The sequence below is a fragment of the Carassius auratus genome, unplaced genomic scaffold (genome assembly GCF_003368295.1).
Source record: "Carassius auratus strain Wakin unplaced genomic scaffold, ASM336829v1 scaf_tig00217271, whole genome shotgun sequence".
Lineage (NCBI taxonomy): Eukaryota > Metazoa > Chordata > Actinopteri > Cypriniformes > Cyprinidae > Carassius > Carassius auratus.
Window position 1 is genome coordinate 1 of NW_020528976.1, and position 22834 is coordinate 22834.

General features: G+C 38.0%; 1 protein-coding gene across 1 annotated transcript in view; it reads right to left on the reverse strand.

Moving 5' to 3' along the window:
- Window positions 1-574: 574 nt before the first annotated feature.
- LOC113100466 (signal-induced proliferation-associated 1-like protein 1) overlaps window positions 575-22834 on the reverse strand; it is a 52516-nt gene continuing 30256 nt past the window's right edge. Inside the window, 8 exon segments of the mRNA XM_026265200.1 lie at window positions 575-749; window positions 1197-1300; window positions 3704-3878; window positions 4190-4329; window positions 4332-4377; window positions 5105-5166; window positions 5169-5234; window positions 6570-8297. Coding sequence (XP_026120985.1) covers window positions 588-749; window positions 1197-1300; window positions 3704-3878; window positions 4190-4329; window positions 4332-4377; window positions 5105-5166; window positions 5169-5234; window positions 6570-8079 — 2265 coding nt within the window. The 5' untranslated portion in view covers window positions 8080-8297 and the 3' untranslated portion in view covers window positions 575-587.

Sequence of the window (22834 nt, forward strand, 5' to 3'; positions counted from 1 at the left end):
CGCTTTGACACTTGCGTTTCAGATCGTTAAAATAGGGCCCTGAGAGTGTTATATGAACAATCAGTCATGAAATCAAAATTGTGACTTTTAGTTCAAGTCTACCACCTAAAAAAAGATAATAAAAAGCAAACAAATTCAGCCTTTCAGTCTTTTCTATTGAAAAAAAAACATGCCAAAAGAATTGTTTACCGATTGATAATTGATTTTTTTTGTAATTATATGTAATAATGTAATTATAAAGTTCAACACCCACCCAAACTTCCTGTTTCAAAAGAAAATTCATCAACACAGAAATATGAATTAAAGTTACAAAGAGTCAGACACCAATTCAGTAACTGCTCTGATGCAGTTAAAGATTCTGAAAAGAATTTTTTCAACCGATTCATTACTACTCTGGTCTACACTGGTTTTGCGGTTTCGTACAGTGCTGATCACTACTGTGGACACACAATGAAAATCATTGTGTGTGAAAATCATTGTGTGTGGGTTGACGCAAAATGCACCATTACAAATTACCAGATTTTTTAAAATCCACCTGGACTTTATTCAGTGTGAATTTTTTGCAGCTAAATAAATGTCCAATCCACTCACCTGTAGCAGGTGTTGTCGGAGCACGGGTTGTGCGCTCGTACAACCACAAAGACATGCTGAAAGTGTGAGCGGATGTTCTTGGGACTAAAGGGCTTTGCTCCAGGCTCTTGAAACACGATGGTGACAATGTCATTTCCGATGTGTCTTTTCCTTAACAGCTATGAAACACAAACAGCATAGATCAGTATACACATCGTTCAAATGCAATTACAACTAAAATTTATTGTAACAATAATAGAAAAAAAAAGAATTTGCAGTGTATTCCTGTGATGGCAATATCAGTATAATATCACAATTATCTTCTGCAGCCATTGCTACATTAATAAGTGTCACATGACCATTTATATATCATTTTTAACATACTGATTTGGTGCTCAAGAAACATTTATCAATGTAGAAAACAGTTATAGCAATGTTGAAAACTGTAATATTTTTATGGAAATCCTGATATTTTTGAACATGAAACAGAAAGTTTAAAAAGTTACAAAATTATTACATCCAAAAAGCCCTGACTGACCCCAAACATTTAAACAGTGGTGTGGTAGTTTAACAGTGAAAGTAAAAAGATTGATTCTTATAGTGGTGTTTGTCATTGGACAGCTTACCTGCTGTTTGTTATTGGGCGTGTAGGGCAGCATTGTAGACACATGGAACATGATCTCATAGTCTTTAAAAGCTGTGTACAAAGAATGTGTTCCGGTAGAGTCCGCTGCAAGAAAAAGCTCACGTTAACCTTTCCAGAGCTCGACATTAAGCCTTGACATGTTCTTTTTTTGGCATAAATGTAATAATCCGTTCTAAAGCATTAGTCTCATAATAGTGCTCTATGATGTCTTACTTTAATCAGCATATTTGTGATATCTGCCTTAAACTGATTGGTAGGAAACTTTTTACCTTTATAAAGGGCAATATTTTCCTAACCTTACTAAATGTATGTGTCATCATTTACGTCAAATTCTTAAATTTTATCAATACATTCAGTTAGAATAATTAGACTGTTTATGGTTGTTACCATTCAAATAAAATCAGTATCAACAAACCCCATCTTTCCACTGCAGAGTGAACACTCAAGCACTGAAGTCGTGGCCTAGTGGTTAGAGAGTTTGACTCCTAAATAATACCTAATCACCAGGACTTAGGGAGCATAAATGGCTGCCCACTGCTCAGGGTGTGTGTTCACGTTGTGTGTGTGTGTTCACTGCTTTGTGTGTGCACTTTGGATGTGTTAAATGCAGAGAACGAATTCTGAGTATGGTTACACCAACTTGCTGTATGTCACGTCACTGTCACTTTTCTTTGCACAGACTGTTTAATGACGATAGAGGTTCTATAAATGCATTTACACAGTACAATTGCAAATGCATAGATAATGTTATAAGATGTTTTACTTAGTTTTTTAAAATTATATTCAGTGAATATGAAAATGTTGGAAAAATGCAATGATACTTTAAATTATGAAACCAAACCACCAGTAGGTGGCGGCAAGTCGCTGTCTTAATGAGTGAGTCACTGATTCAACATATTCGTTCAATAGGCTATTTATTCAATAAATAAAGCAAGTGACCTGCCTGCACAACCAATGTGCATACGATCAATCCTAAACTCTGTGAGATATTAGTAATTTTCAATACTATTTAAGGCAGATAGGGTGGATAGTATGCACACTGGGATGCAGGGACTCTTATGAATGCTCACTGAATCATTGACTTAACCAATTCGTAAAAAAATGTTGAATCATTCAGTAACTTAATCACACTGCTGTGTGTGCTCAGAGATGTACGACTGTTCTGCTGTGACTTTTTGCTTAGAACTATTTTCATTTGCAAAAACAGTCAATTATGTGTCTAAAATGTAAGTAGTTTAATATAAACTATTGTTTATTGAACTACTGTTGCATAAAATCAATGTCTCATTTGCTATTTGTGCTGGTGCATGGTCCTCTGATGTTGCTTAGCTCTATCATGTGTTATATAGAATATTTATCTTTTTTTTTCTACCACAGTAGTTTGTTCATGTTTGTTTCTTTGTTGTGTGTTTGTTGCGCCTCTTAGTTTGATTTTTCCGTAAGTCAGATAGGCTGCACTAAGACTCAACTGATTCGACCTTGATACGGTCAATACATTTCCGTTATCAGTCACCGTTTACACTGAAAGTAATAAAATCAGAATCATTCTCACCAAAGTTTCGGTGCTGCCCTAGTTATTGTTTGTTATTGATGTTTTAATCAGGTTACTTGTCCGGTTGGGACCAAACATCCACTTGTCCCGGACAAGCGTTAATGTGAGCCCTGCTTTCATACATGGCTTTTATATGACCACCTGCTTTTCTATTGTTAAATTGAAAAAAAAAAAAGACTTTCTGTTTGTCTGAAGGGATATACATATAAAGCCTTTGATCACACGGGTCACATTTATTTAACATTCCTTGACTTGTTAGGGCAACATATGGCTCCCGCTCTTTTAAAGGACCCCTTTTTTCTATTGTTCACAAACAGGATACTGTCGCTCTGGACCATGGTGGTTGAAAAAACTCATCTTCTCCTCAGTCCCTCCTTCCTGATCTCTATACTCCACCTGACTCCAAAACCACATCCTAATCCGTCAAGCCGAGATCAAAGCTTTCTGACAACTCTGGCCGCCCTTCTCGGCCATGCTAGCAGTGGAGGGGTGGAATGTAAGGGGTAAAATGTCAAGTCTGATAAATGGAATTAAAAGCTTGCTTGTGATCATAGACAATATTACTTATGGCCTCAGGGGAGAGGTGGAGCACGGCTGCCAAGCACGGTATGCATGACTGGGTCTCGAATAAGGGTACTGGGTTTCAATTTGAAACAAACCAGAGGATAGACAGAGGATAACATTTAATCACAACCGCCAATTGTCAATAAACCACTGACAGGGAGGGACGTATTTAGAATACGCTGCAAGGTTCAATTTGAGGTTGATCCTGTTAGAATTAATTAACTAGCCCTAAAGACTACTAGACTGACATGACAGGGAGACCAGAAGATTCAATAGCTGTTTGCCCCTTTAGCTACATGCGGTTTTAAATCACACAATAAGCCCTTTCATGCTTCAGTGGCAATAATAACCTTCAAAACGATAAGACTTACTTTTAGTGTCCAGTTGGGCACGGTACTTGGAAAAACCCTTAAGGCGCACCCTTTCCCCCAGCAACTGCAGGAACTCTTCTAGGGCGGGACCTGCTGCCTCATTATTGTACATCTCCTCCTCGCTGCTCTGGCCGGCCTGACAGTACATGATTCCCACCTTCAGCTGGAAACTAAGCTGCAGAACATATAGTAAATAAAGAGCATAAGCCCATGCAAAACAGGAACAATACAAGTCAATATATATTCTGTTATATCTTCCTATATATAGACAGACAGACAGACAGATAGATATTGATATGTATGTATTTATGTTTCCAATTCAAATAACTGAATCACCAATGTTCTGTGGGGATGATTCTTAACTTTGTTTTTTCTTAACAAAATTTGAATAAAATGTCTTTAAAAAAATATTAAATGATTGACACCCCAAACTATCACACATGCATAATAGCATATCATTTTTAAGGGAAGGAAAGATCATAATACCCCCTGTTCGTCCAGTTTCATCAGCTGCTCTGTGACCTTTGGTGTGTTGAGGGCGAGACGGAGGCAGTGGGCATTGAGCTCAGGTACAAGGTACTCCAACACCTCCTTTAGAGGCAGGCCTCGAGCCAAGCCGTGCTTCGAGTGGAGGGCACAGCATCCTCCAAAATAGAGCCCCGTAAGGTTGTTAACTACAGACAGAAGGTTAAAGATATGAAAGATGTATTGTTTTAAATATGTGTAGGCATACATAAACAATTATCTGTATAACATTTGAAAATTGCAGGTGTGACTCGAAGGGTGGGTATTAAATACTGTTATAAGATTTTCTGCGAAAATTAGTACTTGGTACTCCAAAATCCAACATACTACCGTCTTTAATACCTGCTCATTATGATTCTGAGATCTCAAACACCTGAAAAGATGTCGTAATGAGTGGGACAAAATTTTTATACTAAGCTAAACCACATCTGCCCATCTGCCTATATCATAATAGCAATGCAAAGATTGCCATGTTGGGCTGTGTGTCACCTTAGCTACAAAGAATGCACATCCGAATGCAAGTGAATCATAAGCAGTTTCTATATATCACGCCAAAGGCTAAGGTCACATTTAAGAGCCTTTGTGTTATAATTAGAGAGATCCATCCATTTAAAACTGCTGTCAAAAGCAGTGTGATTGAGAAGCAGTATGGTGATGAGCCAGTCAGAGCACAGTTTGATCTGTGCAGAGCACTAGCAGAGAGAACTCACCTAGCATGTTATATAAGATAGCAGTGGGCGTCAGACCTGGATCTCACTCACCACTAACTGCTTAGAATTAATTCTCCATGTGCATGCACGAGTAAGCATGTTGCATTCAGACACTACAACAACTATATATGCCAAAGGAATTGGGCCGTGTGAATGAGTGCTCACCCCCACTGGTTCTGAAGATGATTCTGTAGTTGTATTGCTGGCCGTGCTCTTTGTGATCATCAAGTTTTCCCGACGAATACTGACAGCTACCGGTCCCAGAGTCTCATCGACACCCAAGTAGTTCCAGTGCTCTGAGGATATTAACAATTTTTCAATGAATGATTTATTAAATTCATTAAAACAGCAGCGATATAAACAAATTCCATAAATGATTAAGTACAGATCTTTATTCTAAACAAGTTAAACACATTTTTAAAAATGCAACACTGCACTTTTGTAAAGAATTAACAAATTGATTTTCTTTTTTCTACTGCCAATTGAGTTGGATAAAAAGTGGGATAAAAAAAAGTGGGATAAATTTATATAAATATTTGTCAATTTGAAAAGTTATTAAATAATCACTTTAATGCAACATTTAACTACATATCTAAAAATTAAATATTAAATACATCTACGTTTTTAAAAATTATCAAAGAGAAAAATGGCCGAAAATGCGAGCAAAAAGATAGACTACATGTAATTATAATAAATATATGGTGCACTGTACCCCACCCGGCAGTGTTCAGCACGCATGTTTCACTCTCCTCACCACGATGCGATCTGACAAACAACTGTATTTTAATGATGAATTAGTAAATGTTGACATTACATGAACTAAGATTAATAAATTATTCATTTGTTAACTAAAGTAGTTGACTAATTAACCTTATTGTAAAATGTTACCAATATTAATATAAATTTTGTCCAGTTTTATTGTTACTTTCAGTAAAAGTGTGGTTATTTTATTGGCTTGTACTTTTTTTAATTCAGTATCATTAAAATTTTGTTAAATGAAAAATGTTTTACAAAATAACTTTATATTATTTAATAAAATAATAAGAAAATCATTACAAAGCATTTTTGGTTTTCAGCCAAGCGCATCCAGAATTTTGATTTCTGTTTCGGCCAAGGATTTTCATTTCGGTGCATCCCTTTTTTGTACAAGTTCAAGTTGCACTGTAACACCGTGATATATCGCAGAATATCGCAATATATTTACAATTGCAATAATATTGTATCGTGACACAAGTATCATGATAATTTCTTATCGTGAGGCCTCTGGTGATTCCCACCCCTAATTTTGGTAGGAATTAAACTGCCAAAATTTTAAAAGTGAAATTACGCAACTGACATTTTTTAAAGCTCAGAAAGGTAGTAAGGACATTGGTAAAATGGTCCATGTGGCATTGGAAGTTCAACTGTAATTTTCCTGTCTATGCAGGGTCAGAAAGCTCTCGGATTTCATTAAAAATTTCGTCATTTTTGTTCCAAAGAAGAATGGAATCTTACGATTTGTAACAACATTAGGGTGAGTTATTAATCACTCCTAGCACTCCATACACAACCCTAATATACATGGATATCTCCACAGAAAAAATATAACCAGGACATCAAATGTACCATTATTGCAAAATGTTAACACTCACCTCTCAAATAGAAGTACTTCCTGTAATAATAAGCACCCAAGTCCACATGTTCTAGTATGTTGTTCTTTCCACGATCATGATGGAGACTCTTGCCATCCTTAGGGGCTTCAAGAACAGCCACCCCTGCATTGCTAAAATGTGTGTTGGGAGCTCTTTCAGGGGATCCTTCTTCATCTCTGGAAGAGCTAGAGGCACCACTGCCGATACTGCCCTGTTTGGAAGGGCTGATGTTCCTCTCTCCTTCACCACCAATTTCATTCCGGAAACAAGGGCAGCTGAGGACCAAATCGTTGCTCTTGTCATCCCCTGAGTCTAGAGAAGGCCCGTCCTTGATGTTGAGCTCTTCCTGGCTTCCACAAGGGGAGCCATAAGCCCCGCTTTGTGTGGACGAGAGAGAAGACGTATTGGAGGCCGAGGCTGCGGCTGCAGCTGAGGCACCAGTGGTGGTGTTTTTCCGCTTCACAGCGCTTTGCCTACTCTGCACAGCCTCGTTCAGGTCAAACAGAATACTCTGAACATCAAAGTGAGCAAAACCTTTCTGGCAGACCCATGGTTTAGGAGGAGGAACCACGTCATCAGCCTTTCCGTCTTCCGCGTCGGAACCCGCACGTGACGAATCACCTTCGGCTTTGACGCTACGTAGCTTGCGGAATATTGACTCTCCACCTGTCTCTGACTTTGAACGTCTCTTCATGTGTTTTTCTCTTTCTTTCAGGCGACTGGCAGGACTGCCACGAGGAGGACCAAGAGGTCCATCGGGCAAGTCGAGGGCAGTTTGTTTATGAGCTACTGTCAACAATTCGCTTAACTTTTCAGGGGCAGGGCTGCGCTGGTCCGGAGCATCAGTCTGATAGCCTTTGAGCATGTCAAAGAAGCTTTCGCCGGACACACCATGCTTGTCGATAGATGAGGTACTGCCGTACTCTCGATGCATGGGCGTCCATCCTGAGAAAGACCAGCCTTCGCTACCATCACCGTCCAGTTCACTTATGGTGATGTCACTGTTGCTGCGCTGCCGTATACGCCGCATACCCTTCCGGGGAGACCCGAGATACCCATCAGGTGAGAGGAAGCGATTGTCTTTGCCTTTGCTATGCATCTTGTTCTTCAGAGTGTTGTGAATGTTCCGTAGCATGGATGAGTCCTGAGGGCTGATCAGGTGACCGAGCTTGCTTGACAAGTTGCTCTGGGCACTTCCTGTGGTGGTGGAAGGGGAATCCGTCTCCACTGTAATGTGCCATACCCCACCTCCATTTCCACCCCCTCCTCCACTTCCTCCACTTCCTCCACTTCCTCCACTGCCGCCATCTTTCCTGGGGGGCCAGTCAGCAACCCTTGCTCGGACGCCCATTTTGGGAACCCCAGGTGTGCCAGTCAAGTGCGTGCTTTCACTGCGAGGGGGTGGCGCGCCTCCATTGGGCAAGCGTAGACGGCGAGTATAAAACTCATCTGTGGCGGGAACAGAGCCACCCACAGAGCGTTCGGTCTGTGAACGCTTTAGACTGGTCATGGTACGGTTAAGTGGCGGAGCTCAGCACTGGAGCATACCCGCAGTTTAGCTGAAATAATGAAGCTTGGGGAACATGGGCAGCCACTCAGCTGGAGAAGCCAGAGAACGGAGGATAGATAATTGCACAATGAATGTGAACTTTAAGGTGAACCTGAATCAGGCATGTGTGCTGACCATTAGGTGATCTGATCTTCCTCCTCTCATCCCTTAAAGCAGAACTGAAACAGAAAAATGAGAACAGTATAATACAGAATTCATAAAATGGAGAAATAGAAAGAGGTAAATAGATGGGCAATGGATGGGACAAAGCTCTTTACGATGGCAACAACAACCATACAGCATCACAGAAATTAAACAGAATGGAAATACCCACCCATCATAACATTAAGTGTTTTCTCATGAGAGGTCAGCAGCATGTTTATGTCAACAAGTACCAAGAAAAAAAACATATTGCTTCCTTTAACTAGGCAAGACAATTTTCAATTGGTCAAAGAAAATTGGTCAAATAATATTTCTTTATTATCCACTTCCAGCCATTGTTCAGGGTGGCAGGCTTTTAACTGCAACACTGTTCATATACTTGCTTGTGCCAAAGGGCAGATTACACTACATAAATCAATCATGCCACCACCACCATGGAGAGCAAAACACTGGACAACTATAGACAAACCAAATAGACTGAGTAGATATCATCATGATGGTTCTGAGTATGATACAACTGTGCAATAAGCAGAGATGATCAAAAGCAATTCAACAACTTTAAGTTACAGGCTGCGAGTCAGCATTATTTGTCAGAACACTGGCATTGTTAACTACTCTCCCAGGAAATAGTCCTAGTTCGCAGTAAAATGCGCTGCACACATCAAAATATTTGGTTTGTACTGTTCTGGAACAGTGTTGTAAATACAACTTAACCACAGATTGCTAGTTCTATCCTCTTTCAGAAAGCCAAACAAAGTCGTTTCACTTTCACAACAAAATACAGCGTCTCCACAACATGGCAGAAGCAGCAACAATTCTACAGCGATAATCAAATTTATGCCTTCTTTCTTTGCATGAACATTTGGGCGGTGTTATGCAAAGCTTCCCACACCGTGACATATACATGTGGGGGCGTTTAAACAAGACGTTTTAGGAGGGCGTAGACAAGTCTTAACTTTTATAAAGATTATATCTTTGGGTTTAAGACTTAACTCTTTGCAACTATAGGGACCTTATCTATTCACAAACAGCTTGTAACATTCCAAAGAGAAAGGAAAACTTGAAATTGCATCATATGACCCCTTTAACCTGGAAAACCCTAACAAACTGCTTTAACCTTGTAAGAGTATCAACGACTAAACCTAAAAATAAGACCTGGGTTCATGGTCACACAGGTGAAATATGAATACAGCAGATGGCTCTACATGTGTACAAGGCCTCACTGCTTAAATTATAACGCACTACAGATGAGCATTGTTCCCATATGACAGGAGAAGCTCTGAAATGTCAGTTTTCTTTGGTCTCCTGGCAACCATCTGCCGAGGGTTGTGGTGCAGAGCAGCGGTGCCACTGGGTTAACCTTAATGGAAGAGCTGAAGCTCAATGACTACACACACCTACATAATCTACCACACGCACCACAGGAGAATAAGCCTGGGAGAAGAGCAATGCTCCACGATGACACAGGCATTTCGTAAAAGATTCAGAATTATGAATGTACAGAGCTAAAAATATCAAATGACCTAATATTCTGTTTGATGACAGCATGTAGCACAAGAGCAAGAGTAAGCATTATTACTTCAGCAAAATAAACTAATGTATTCCCGAACAGGGCGGTTGAATGAAACAATAGACATCCAGCTGAAATCACTGGACATTTTTAGTTTATGAATCACATTTGAGTGCTAGACTCTGTATGCGCTGATGAAAACATGAGATAATCTTCTTCCTGCCGGTGAGTTCTGACCTCCCAATGGCTGGAATGGGTGTGTAGAGCGCCGGGTGTGGTGGCACACCAACCCCAACACACACTCGCACACACTGTAGATGAGGTCATAGGTATTTCCATTCTTTGAGAGAGTGCTTTTCTTTTTCTGTCTGTTCACACTCAGAAATCATGCTGTAATACATTTTGGAAATTGCAGCACAGGTGCTTCTGCAAGGCCGAAAGGAACTCTGTGGCTTAGTCATACACAGCTGCCAAATTATAGCCCAAAGTATGACAGATGGGGGCAGCGCAAGCTGATAGATCCCATGTAAGCAGCTAATGAGACAGATACCGGTGACTAGCTTCACGAAGGAGACTGTGAGCAGGGCAGAGATGACTAACACGGCAATGAAAACCTGAACTCTGGGAACAAATCTCTGACAAAATGTGACCTTATAGCACAAGACTTTATAGAAAGAAAGACACAGATATGGAAAACAGAATTGCTTTTCGATATAACAATTTTCATTTACAGAATAACATTCAGAGATTCATTCAGAGAAACATTTTGAATCTGAAAAAAGTCTCCCATTCATTTAAAAAGAATCCCAGTAACACAGTAATATTGTGAAACATTCATAATTTTTCCTGAATGTGAATACATTTTCACAGCTTAATTTTCAGTCATGTGATCCTTCAAAAATCATTCTAATTTAGAAATCATGCCGATTTGGAGCTCAAGTAACTTTTTTATGAATAGAAAGTTCAGCATTATGTAACAATGTAGTCTTTACATTTATGTAGCCTTAAGTATTTACTGTCATTTTGTTTAATTTTAATGCAGCTTTGGTGAATATAAGTACTGAGAGAACAAAAAACAAAAGGAGTACTTCTTTATAAAGTTTAATCTTACATTTTAGATATAGGCTACATAGCTCCTACTAGTAGAAAACCATTTAATATTGTTTATGTCACATTTCCAGTTCACCAAGTAATTATCTACCTGTAACCTTAAGCACCCTTAAAGGAATTCCTATCAATCCAAGCCTAAACTTAGATCCCAGATTTAACAACTACACTAATTGGTTGGCACTTGACAAACTGAATCAGATGTGTTAGCTTAAGCTGGAAACAGTAGAAAAACATTATGTTGGGGTGAAAACAACTGTTCAAAACGAGACCTGCAATAACCAAGTGTATGGTTAGAATTAAATAAACTAATTCTGAATAAAATAATGAATGGATATTGAATTAAATTCATTAAAGAATCTACATAAGGCTGAACTAAAATAAACACAGAAGTACAAATCTTTATACAAAAAGAGAGCCGAAAAAAGATCTGTGGAAACAAAATTCACCCTCTCTGTGACCCCTAGACTTAAGCTGCCTGTTTTCCCCGCTTTGCCTTTAAGAAATGCTTGTTTCACAAGTAAGGCCTGGTTCACACGGGACGATTTTCCAAACCTGAGATACCCCACACACGGCGATAAAAAAATCACGGGTCTAACAGTTTTGGTCGTTCAGTGTGTGGTGTACAGCCACACAGCAATATCAACACATCACACACGAACCGATTTGACTCCCGAGCATTCCCAGGTCAGACGGGAAATCTCGCAAAATCATGACATGGAGTTAGTTGCTGTTTTATCTCATAGAAATGTTAATACGTACTACACAGATTAATATCCGTTGAAATAAACGTTCATATATTCGTTTCCATGTACTCTGGTGGACTGCAGTTGTGGATGTAGTTATGCCCATCGACTTTATTTGTATTTGTTATATTATATACGCCGGCTGTTTTGATTTTGTTGTACTTCCTCAATGCCTCGTCACCTCGCTTTCTGATTGGCTACAGGCCACAGTCCACAGGCTGCGTGATTGTTTGTCCTCGGGGGACACCACACACGAGAAGAAATCGGGCCAAATAAATCCAACATGTTGGATATCCCCGATTTGAGATCGGAGCGGTCCCGAGGTTCTTCCGAGCAGAGGAGAGCGGTCTTAACACACCACACACGGCAGGAATATTTGATCAGATTATTTTACGATAATCTGAGCATCCTAAGATTGTCGGAAGGGATGAATCGGGGCTAAAATCGGCCTAATTATCCTGCCGTGTGGACCAGCCTTAAAATGAGCAACAGCACTTTTCTCTACGAAGACACAGGCTGTGAGACTCAACTGCAATATAGTTTTAACACCCACCAACTTCAATAACATCCACTTTGCAAAGCTTGCATTACCATGACAGATTCAGAAAGCAGTTGATGCTGAAATTAAGGGCACAAACATTTAGTCAGATGAAATGTACAGAGATCATCTGACTTTCTCTTCATTACCTTACTGTGATTGGGCAGATCAAGTTTCTCATAAACAAGTTGGCATCGCTAATGTGTAAATGTTTATGATCATGTGGGGATACATTCATCAACATTACAAAGTAGAGGAACATTTTAAGTAAAGTTGATTTTAATAAATTCTCTTTTTGGTTTGGGAAGGAGGCTGGGTGCTCACGTTTTCACAGTACATCATAATTTTCCTCCCAAAAGATTGAGGAGGAACTGGTTCCTCTTTAGATGACCCCTTCAAAAAAAAAAAAAATGCATAAAAATATGCAAGATTTATTCATAAAGCAAAAGAGTAAATCCCAAATATGTGACGGCTGTAAGTCATAAAAGAAATGGCAGGATTTCCAACCACAAGGAAGGAATAAAGAACGTCTGGAGGCTTGGATGAAATGTGGTACTGGGCTGAACTCACTTGAAATCTTTCTGCAAAACCAAGGAAGGAAAAACAATAGTGTTGAACACACAAGAACAATTCATATAATTGTAGCCTTTCAGACAAAAGGACAAGCATTTTTTTTTTAGAAAACAATGTCCTCTACACAAGTTCAACAAAACTGCAGAGAAGTGGAGAAGTCTTCCAAGAAGACTTTTTGGACCTTTGAAAAGAACAAAGAAACATTCCTTATTCATTCATTCAAGACCTAGCACAAAACCAGCACAACTGTACAGCTTTATATATTCTGCAATGCCAAAACCATGAATGGCATCACAGAATCCAGTCATAAAAATTTCATTTACTGTATAAAGAAGAATATCACAAGATACAGATATATATAATAAATAAATCTGGAAAGAATGAATGAATGAAGAATGCAAAAGTTTCACAAATTCTTAAACTGTTGAAGTGTGAAGAATAAGTTTAAAACTGAACACAGGATTTATTTATTTTTTTTTATAGGCCCTACAACTGGCTTTGTCATTTCCTCTCTTCCCAACTGTAAAAAGGCACTTTCTCTCACCCCGTCTTCGGCTGGCTGGCTGATGTCATGACCCATTTTTGAGTCACACCTTCAGGCCACGAAAAAGACAACACCTGTTGTGTGAGGTGTGAGGAGCAGTCGAGACGCTTGGCTCAGACCACCCCTCTGCACGCAGCTGTGGCCTGACAGGAGGATGATTAAAGCTTCAGCATGTGACTCACCTCATTCCAGAGAGGAGAGAGCGCAAGGGGGACTGTCAGGAGGCAGACAACATGTCTTCGTCTCTACTCTGATAAATAACTCCCACAGTATCAAAAGCGACCCGAGTTTCCTACTGCAATGTCCTGTTATTTGAACTTCGTAGAGCTGGAAAGAATGTGAATGATGTGGTTGTTGCAGTAACTATCTCATTCCTTTACGCTTCAAAGTGCACTTCAGGTCAAAAAGGGGCAGCATGAGAGTCTATGAAATCTGCTACAGGCTATCTGCCTGTAGACTATCTGCAATAACTTTATACTGTGGCCCACTTTTTTTTTTTTTTTTTTTTTTTTATAAAATCTGATCTGACACCAATCAGAAAACTAACTGCATCAGAGCAAATAACAAAATAACATAATTATAAAGTAATCATTAGTAATTATACATTTTTCTCACAAAAAAATATTCATGTTGAGATATTTAACCATTAACATTTATGAAGTGCAGGGCAAGTTGGGCAACATGCAAAAGCAACCCTTTCAGACAAAACCTCCTTCCTTTCAATCACTAATTCTCCCCCCAAATTGTACCGTTTCAATGGCGACCTGTGGTTGAATTAAGGAGAAATGTGCTTCTGTTTTGATGTGTACAACTAGGAACACGTAGCCAGATTTGCAAAAGCAAGACAAAGAGGCAAAGCTGATTTCTTGCCCTCAGTTATTTGCCAGGCAGGAGGTATTCTGCCTCATTTTTCTTTTTTTTTGTGAGTGACTACATTTAAAAGGCTTTGATTTTGTTTGGGCAAAGGAAGTCATGAGCAACAACATAATCCTGCATTAACACAATATTTAATGGCAGAAAAATGAACAAACAGACACAGGTTTGTGCTGCCTGGTGGTTGATGATAAAACGCCTCATTTTTCATCCATCATCCATGGAAGACAGTGTTTACCCACTAAAGAGGAACCACTCGGCTGACTGAGGCTGATGTGGTCTCCCACGCACCACCACATTTTCCTTGCCTTCATATTTCTTTTTCCTCACACTCTCCCTCCTCCCAGTCTGTCTGTCCATCTCTCTCTCTCAATACATTTATGTTTCTCAATGCAGAAAAGACATGAATGACAGCATGGTTCTCACTTGAGCTACTGGGCCAATGATGCATTGTTACTACATCTAATCATCAATTTCAGAGTTCCCAACTATTAAGAAAGGAAAGAATAAAATTCCCAACAAAAATATTTAATCATTTTAAAATACCACGGAGCATAAATAAAAACATGGATATTCACTACAGAAACTAATGACCAATAATTATTAAATTAATTAATTTGTAATTATTATTTATAACTTTGCCAGACTTGGAAATCAGATTTTCTTTTAAATATTTGAGTAATTAATAAAATAATTAAATCTAATAATTAAATACTTCTATTACTACTGCTACTATTACCTCTAATAATAAGTATTTTTATTTATTTATACACATACATTTATGCATTTAGCAGATGCTTTTATTCAAAGCATACACATACATACATTTATAGCTACTATTCTGAGTGGGCCAGCAGGAAAAAAAGTCCTTATTGCTGAGCCCTGTGGTGGTAGAAAAGCCACTTCAAAATAAATAATTATATCAGTATAATTATGCAAACAAATTTGTCACTTCTGCCCATGCACTGAACTGGAAAACTAGCAAACTAAACAAACAAACAAAAGAGAATGTTTCTTTTGCACATTTCTCTGATAAGTTAATGTGTTGGTGCAATATGCTAACCCCGAAAAAAAATTATATCATCAAATTTTTGAACAAGCAGCAAAAAACTTTCATTTAAATGCAGCAATTCATCAGAGGTGAGCAGCATTCATTTCCAAACGCACCACAGTGAGTCTGAACTAATCTCCGAGGCGGTGAAGCTGTGTCATTTCACCTGTGATGCACGCATCAGAGATTAAAAAAGCCAGCAGATTTCCTCCCCTCGGTCTGCGTGATGGAGCCCCTCGGCACATGAATCATCAGTCGGCAGAGAAAGGAAGAATGAAAAGCAGAGCTCGCTGCTAATCTTTTTTTAACAGCTGTGATCATACGTACAAACAGACATTGCTAATTCATTGGTGACTCCGCTGCACACATGACAAGCTCACACTCTGCTGGGGATCTTGGGTAAAAATCAATACCAGCCAGTGATGGAGTTTCCCTCTGCAGTATGTGTGAGAAAGCCTGAGTTATGTGCAAGCTCCAGGAACTGATAAAACCAAAAAGAAAATCAATTGAAAATGGCCTGAAATTGTTCATGAGAGATTTATCTATTCCACAAATAATATCTCCATTTTCCGAAGCCTTTCTTAGATGCCCATTCAATGGACTTTCATCAACCGAAGCTCCACTATAGATATGACTCATTATTAATAAACACAGTGTGATGGAGGTTTTTTTCTTGGGTCCAATCAAACAAATCTTGCTCACTGAGAGAGATAAGTCCAATAAAATGGCCCATCAAAAAAAGAAAATCAGTGAAAACTAACAAAACTTAGCCAAAAAGAGAGAAAGCAGAAAAAAAGGTTCTTTCTCTTTCGCTCGCATAATTGACAAGCGATCAATCTAATGCACATTATGCAGTATGACATTAAATAGGAAAGCTGTTCTATCCACTCACATCAGGAAATTCACTGACATTTCCTAAATACACATTTACAGCACACCTTTTTATATACAAAAGCTAGCACCATCATCTATAAATAAACTGAGGTAAAATGCTCAGCAAGGCCATTTTAAAAGGCTATATTCAACTAAACAAGGCCACTTCCTGTGAATAGGAAAGCGAGGTATGTCCGCAGAGCAGAGGACATCGATTTGCATGAACTTTCAGCTGGAGCTGCTCTCATGGTCTCCACTACAGAGAAAACCTCAGTCAGTGCAGCTGCAGGTATTGTTTGAAGAAAGGTAATCGAAAGCCAGGATACACCGTGGGAAGGATTGTCATTTATCATTTATATGACATGATCCCTAACCTCTGTACTACACAAAGTTTAGCAAAAAAAGAAATGTGGTTTGCAAGCTTTAATTAGCTTAAATTTATATAAATTCAAAAACAATACTTAAACCTGTCAAAAAATACCAGACAATTTTCTGATTCAATTATGATTTTATTCAGCAAGGATGCATTAAAGGTGCAATAGGTGATTGTCTTCAGAAACATTTTTTTGTTATGCTGGTTGAAAGTCTCTTCACATCCCTATAACAAACATTAAGTTAAGTGGTCTTAATGTGTTTATATATTCTGTGGAAGGCATATGACCAAGAAATGTACGTCCAATCAAAACTCTCAGTCTGAGCATTATAAATGGCTTTCCTACCTGTGTTAACATTTTCCATGATCTCCTATTGCACCTTTAAGTATATATAAAAAAAGAAGATTTTTTACAGCGTTACCCCCAAAAAAAAAAAAAAAAACACATAACTAAAAGAAAAAAAAATGCTGAAACTACTGTTGTCTACTATTACTATTGACAATAATAAAAATCTTTCTTGAGCATTTGTGCAGTGTTGAAAACTACCTTATGCGCAAATTAAATGTTTATATCAACTCATTTTGTTTGAGGGTCTAAAAGTATAGCAATTTAATTTATTAATTTGTTAATTTTAATCTTTAATATTATGCTAATGTAACAAATGAGAGAATTTCCTATATTTATTTATATAATAATTTATGTTTTAACGACATATCAGAAACAATGGCTAAATTCATGGCAACATAAAAAGTAGCATTTCAATAATAAAATAATTTTTTAAAGACATATTCACTATACAAAACTTACAAGTAAAAACAATAGTACTGATTAAAAAAAATGCACCCTGAACCATTCTATTCATATAGAATACACATAGAATTTAATCAATGCTAAAATTTCTACATTTCTTCTAGGAGAATGTCTTAATATCGTTTAGTATATGATTTCATATATCCTTTACATATTTTCCATAAGATGATCTAATACATTAAAAAATTTAACAATAAAAGTGCATTTCTGATTATAAGTGAAACTACACATTGTAGGGCTGAATTTATGTTGGAATCATAGACATTTGTATTACTGATAAATGTATTTTAAATATTGATACTTCAGTTTTTTCTATTATTTGTAAAGCAAGCATTTTTATGGGGAATTCCTGACTAAAAAATTTAAAAAGTAGTGACAAGGTTATTTTAATTATTGGTAAGGATAAATAAACTAATCAGTAAATAATTGTTAATCAATTAATAAACTAATCTGAAAAAAAAAATCAATAACAATAATTGTTATTAGCAGCCTTGTACAGTACAGCTCATTTTTTTGCTGCAATTGATGCATAATGTAGAAAAGGCAGCAATCAAAACTTCCATTGATTGATTTATCTCTTTAAAAAAAGAATAAAAAGCATGGCGAATTCTCACAGTTTATGAGTCCAAATCATGTTTTATCAAAAGTACAATCCAGAACATCTTCAAAAATAATACAACAGATTGTTTCTTCAACTGAGTGCCCTTCACTGCGTGATAACAGCTCAAAAACGGTGTTACAAATTACCACTGCTTTCCTCACAAACAGCCCCAAGAGCCTCGTACATGCCGTCAACCGTAAGCACGTCAACCAGACGAAGCTTGGCTCCCTCTATGAGAGAAACATCCACAATTCCACCGACAGTCCCTAGCAACACAGTCACAGGGATGGTAGGAGGAACAGACGAAAATAGCTAAGAGAGAAAGAGAGAGAGAGCGAGAGAGAGAGAGAAAACAGCAGGAGAAAAAAGGAGAACTCTGTGGTGTAATTAACAGGAGAAGCTGTCAAACAGCCTCACACCATATAATTCCAGCCTTTCGGAGAATCACACGAAAAAAACAGAAGGCCAGGGATTTGATGTTTCATTGTGCAGCTATCAAATGATTTTAAGATATTAAGGGCTAATGAAAAGGAGGTGGGATTTTTTGTCTGACAGGTTGATTTGGTTGCTTGAGTATTTAACTGAATTACAGACAAAGCCTCTTCGTCTATGAGCACGTTTGGCCGAGGTGTAAAGATGATGGTATCGCTTATATAAGACACGTGGGAGTGAGATGCTTCGACAACCTTAAACTAAAAATGAAGTTTCTAAACATTCACACAAACTTCAGTCATGTGCTATTCGGGCTCCAAAAGGAGATTGGTAAGTCACTCTGGCGATGCAAAAGGAGAGGTGCTATAAAAATACAAAATCTTGCTGCATATAGATATTAATTGGGGCGCTCCCTCCGCTACCACAGGTTGGTGTAGGAGGAAACCTATCAGTGAGTCATTACATCCAAAAATGGCTTTGCAATGAGCAGCAGTGCTTCTGATATCTGGCTCCCGCACTGGCCTGCGTGCCACCGCCATCCAAACACACAACTGTGTCCTGCTTCCATTTCTGGGAGGCGGACCATCTTATCTGGAGTGCAAGCTGACGATCACCCAGCGCAAGCTTCTGGCTGGTTGGTATTTGTGGCACTGCAGAGGAGAGGGATGGAACAACAAGATTAAAGAAACGCGCAGATCCTCGCTGCGCCAGATTCATTTTTACTGCCTGTTTTGCCAGAGAGAAAAACAGAGATGAGATGTCACAGGTTGTAAGTTCAACACAGAGTAGAAAGTGACTCAGAAAGCCACTGTGATGCCAATCCAGCAGATTCATCCTTGTGCCCTGGAGTGAGTACCTTACACAGAGATGCTACAAAGAGACTATTATTTAAGACCCATTGTAAATCTTCTGTGGATAAAAAGCAGGTGATGAATGCATAATGTCTAGTGATGGACAAAAGAGTTCCTCCCTATTTTCAGTCCCAAAAATTACCAACAGCTTTAATGTTTGGGCTAATAATAGGTTATATGTACTTTAGCAGATGCTTTTGTCCAAAGCAACTTACAAATGAGGGAACAGAAGCAATCAAAACAACAAAACAGGAGCAATAAATGTGACCCTGGACCACAAAACCAGTGATAGGGTTATGAATAAATGTAGAAATAAATTTTTTGAAACTGAAGCTAAATAAAAAAAACTTTCCATTGATGTATGGTTTGTAAGGATAGGACAATATTTGGCTGAGATACAACTATTTAAAAATCTGGAATCTGAGTGTGCAAAGAATATTGCCTTTAAAGTTATCCAAATGAAGTTCTTAGCAATGCATTTTACTAATCGAAAATTAGGTTTTGATATATTTACCATAGAAAATGTATGAAATATCTCCATGGAACATGATCTTTACTTAATATACTAATGATTTTGGCATAAAAGAAAAATCTAACATTTTGACCCATACAATGTATTGTTGACTATTGCTACAAATATACACATGCTGCTTATGACTGGTTTTGTGGTCCAGGGCCACATATCAGTGCTGTGACAAGTCCTGGTTACTCTAATATAGTACACGTTGCAAGATTTTTGTGATGTTTTTTAATAAACAAAAACAATAAAAAGTAGATAGAAAAGAGATGCATAGAGAAAGTTTGTTTCTTTTAATTCTAAAAATAATAAGTAGATAGAAAAAGAATAGAGAAAACTAGTCTTAGAGGATTAAGTTTCTTTAAATAAATAAAAACAAACAAGTAGATAGAATAGAGTTTAGTGATAGAGGATAAAGTGAAGAGACATGTCTTTAGACACTTCTTAGTTTTAGCAGATATAAATGCAAAATAAGTGTTTATTTACCTGAATTATATTAATTAAATAAAATTCAATTTTGAAAAAAGAAATGCAGAAATGCATAAACATTTTCACTGACAGTAAATGCATTGATAATATTACAATTATTAATAATATTACAAATTACATTGATTGACAAAAGTAATACTATTTCAAAGAATTGTTTCTTGAGCACCAAACTGATTTCTGAAGGAGCATGCGACAACTGGAAAAATCTGTCATGATATTACTGTTATCTTTCGAGGATATAAAAGCAGCTTTTGTAAGCATAAAAGATAAAAACCTTTCTGACCTCAAACTTTTGAAATGTAGAGTACCTAAATATTCTAGTCCATATTCAAAATAGTTTAGGAGCATGTTTAATATGACTATTTGCATTTATATATTTTGCCAAATATATAAAAGACTTGAATATGAAAATTATGTAATTTAATTTAACCATTTAACAGCACTCCAAGAAAATTACATAAATGTGACTTGAGAAGTACAGCAATTAATAAAGATCAGCACTTCTAAAGAATACCAGCTCTCTGAGAAATCCTCATAATAAGACCTTAAGTAGCTGAAAAGTTAATTTGGTTAATTAAGTTCACCTCTAGCTGCAGGAAACAATCTCCCAAAAACATAGACAATTCATGACTGGCAAATTCTAGAAATGTCAGCATTTCCAAATACAAATCTCAGATTTTCTCAAGCATATATTTTAAATTAGAATCAACGAAAATGTAAGCACAATTTAAGAAGAAGTCTGGTAAATGGCAGGTCTATAGACTCCACTAGAGATTGTGGAGCAGACAGGAATGGAGTGAAGACAGTTCCCATCCCTTTTCTAAATCTGTGAATGAATCTCACTGTGCTGTTCCAGACTAAGACCTGGACAGGTCATTAAGCTTCCTGGGCTGTAGCCAATAGCACCATTTTCCTCTACTGGGAGTGTATGGTGGCCAGAGTGTATCATTCACACAGCAAAGGAAGTTCTCTTTCCCCTTTCCAGAACAGGAAGAAACAGGGAAGAACGGCAAGCAAAAATGTGGAATAAAATGTACAGCTAAAAACTGAATCAGCACTCAACTAAGCAACAGTGACTCATTACTGCAAGCTGAGGGCAAAACTAGAGCATGTTATTATTTTATTATTATTTGTATCCATTTGTTAACCTCCTTTAGGTGGCCTTATGATAGGAAAATCTAACCACAGAGCCATTCTTAGCACATTTCTGAAACTCTGTTGAGTTTCACAGTCCCAAAACTGGGGAGGAGAAACTGTCTGGGAGCTGCGATTATAACAGCATGGGGACTGCTGGGACATTTCTCTCCTCTGACTCAGTGACACCTGAAGCTGTAAGGGGCTCATTCACACAGGATGCGCTCTTGCATTCCCTTCCAGAACTTTCAAGGCACAATTTGACCAGCCATTTCCGTAATGAATTTTCTTTCTTGCATCTACTTAAGTACTTAGCCACTGCTGATTCCTTTCACAGGGTATTCAGAAACATTTGAACTTTATAACAAAACCTCCTCAAGACCCCAGAACTCTGCTGAATTTTGCTGTGATCAGTCTAGGTTTCTGAATGCAACTTTTGCGAACAAACCCTAATCCTGCTGGTGTGAATATTCAGGTTTGAAGGTTCAGATAACAAAAGCCTCTTTGTGCTTTGGTCAGACAACAACTACTTCCCTCCACCTTAAGGCTTTTGACAGGAGCTGTCAGACTTTGTTCTCCCAGGCGGGGAAATGGAGGAAGTTTCTGGGAGTAAAACAGGATCAACCTGGAGGTCTGAAGGTAAACACACAGTGAGTTCAGAGAGAACGAGCAGATCCACCCTCTCCAAATAAAGGTCCTGTGAAAGGCTGGATTTCCTCCCAAAGAAATTAGAATAACTTCATATTAAAAAGAATTGTGCAAGTGAAAAGAATTTACAAAATGTAATGAGATTTCAGCACTGGCAAATGGACACAAAAAACACAAGCAATAGCCATGTTTCCACCGCTGGAACTTTACCCAGGAATTAGGGACTTTGGGCTGGTACCCGGTGTGTTTCCAGAACAGGAACCAGGACCTAAATAAAGTTCCTAGTAAAAAATTGCCCCTCAGAATGTCCCTGTTGGCGAGGTCCGGAACTTCCGGGGGCGGGACTTGGTCGCAAACATGCTGCTTGATTGGTTGAGTTCATGAAGCAATGTGAATTCAAACACCATTTATTCTGATAACTTTCTAAATATTACTTTTATTGTGTCATGAAATGTAGTTTTATTTCAGGCGAGAATGTAGTTGTTTAAAACTCAAATCTGCGGTTAATTTATAAAGACAGTGCCTATTTAAATATGTGTTTCGCTGTTTTCGGAGACGATCAGCTCCACGTGATCAGCGAGAGCTCAGTGCTCATGTTTACTGACAAGAGCAGTCTCAAATCGGCTAGTCCTTCCGACGTTTGCCACTGGCTCTGATGTCTCTTTAGTGGTTAGACATAAAATACTATTTGTTTTGGGCAAATCTAACAGGTAATCTTTGGTCTTTATTCAGTGTATCTATTAATATGTTAAAATGAAAGTAAAAAGAGGCAATTAATATAATATTTCATTTCATTGTAAATGTAGGCTATATAGGCCTACACATTTCGCTGAACTACATTTCTGCGGCTATTAATATGTTTAAATGAAAACGAAAGGAGGCA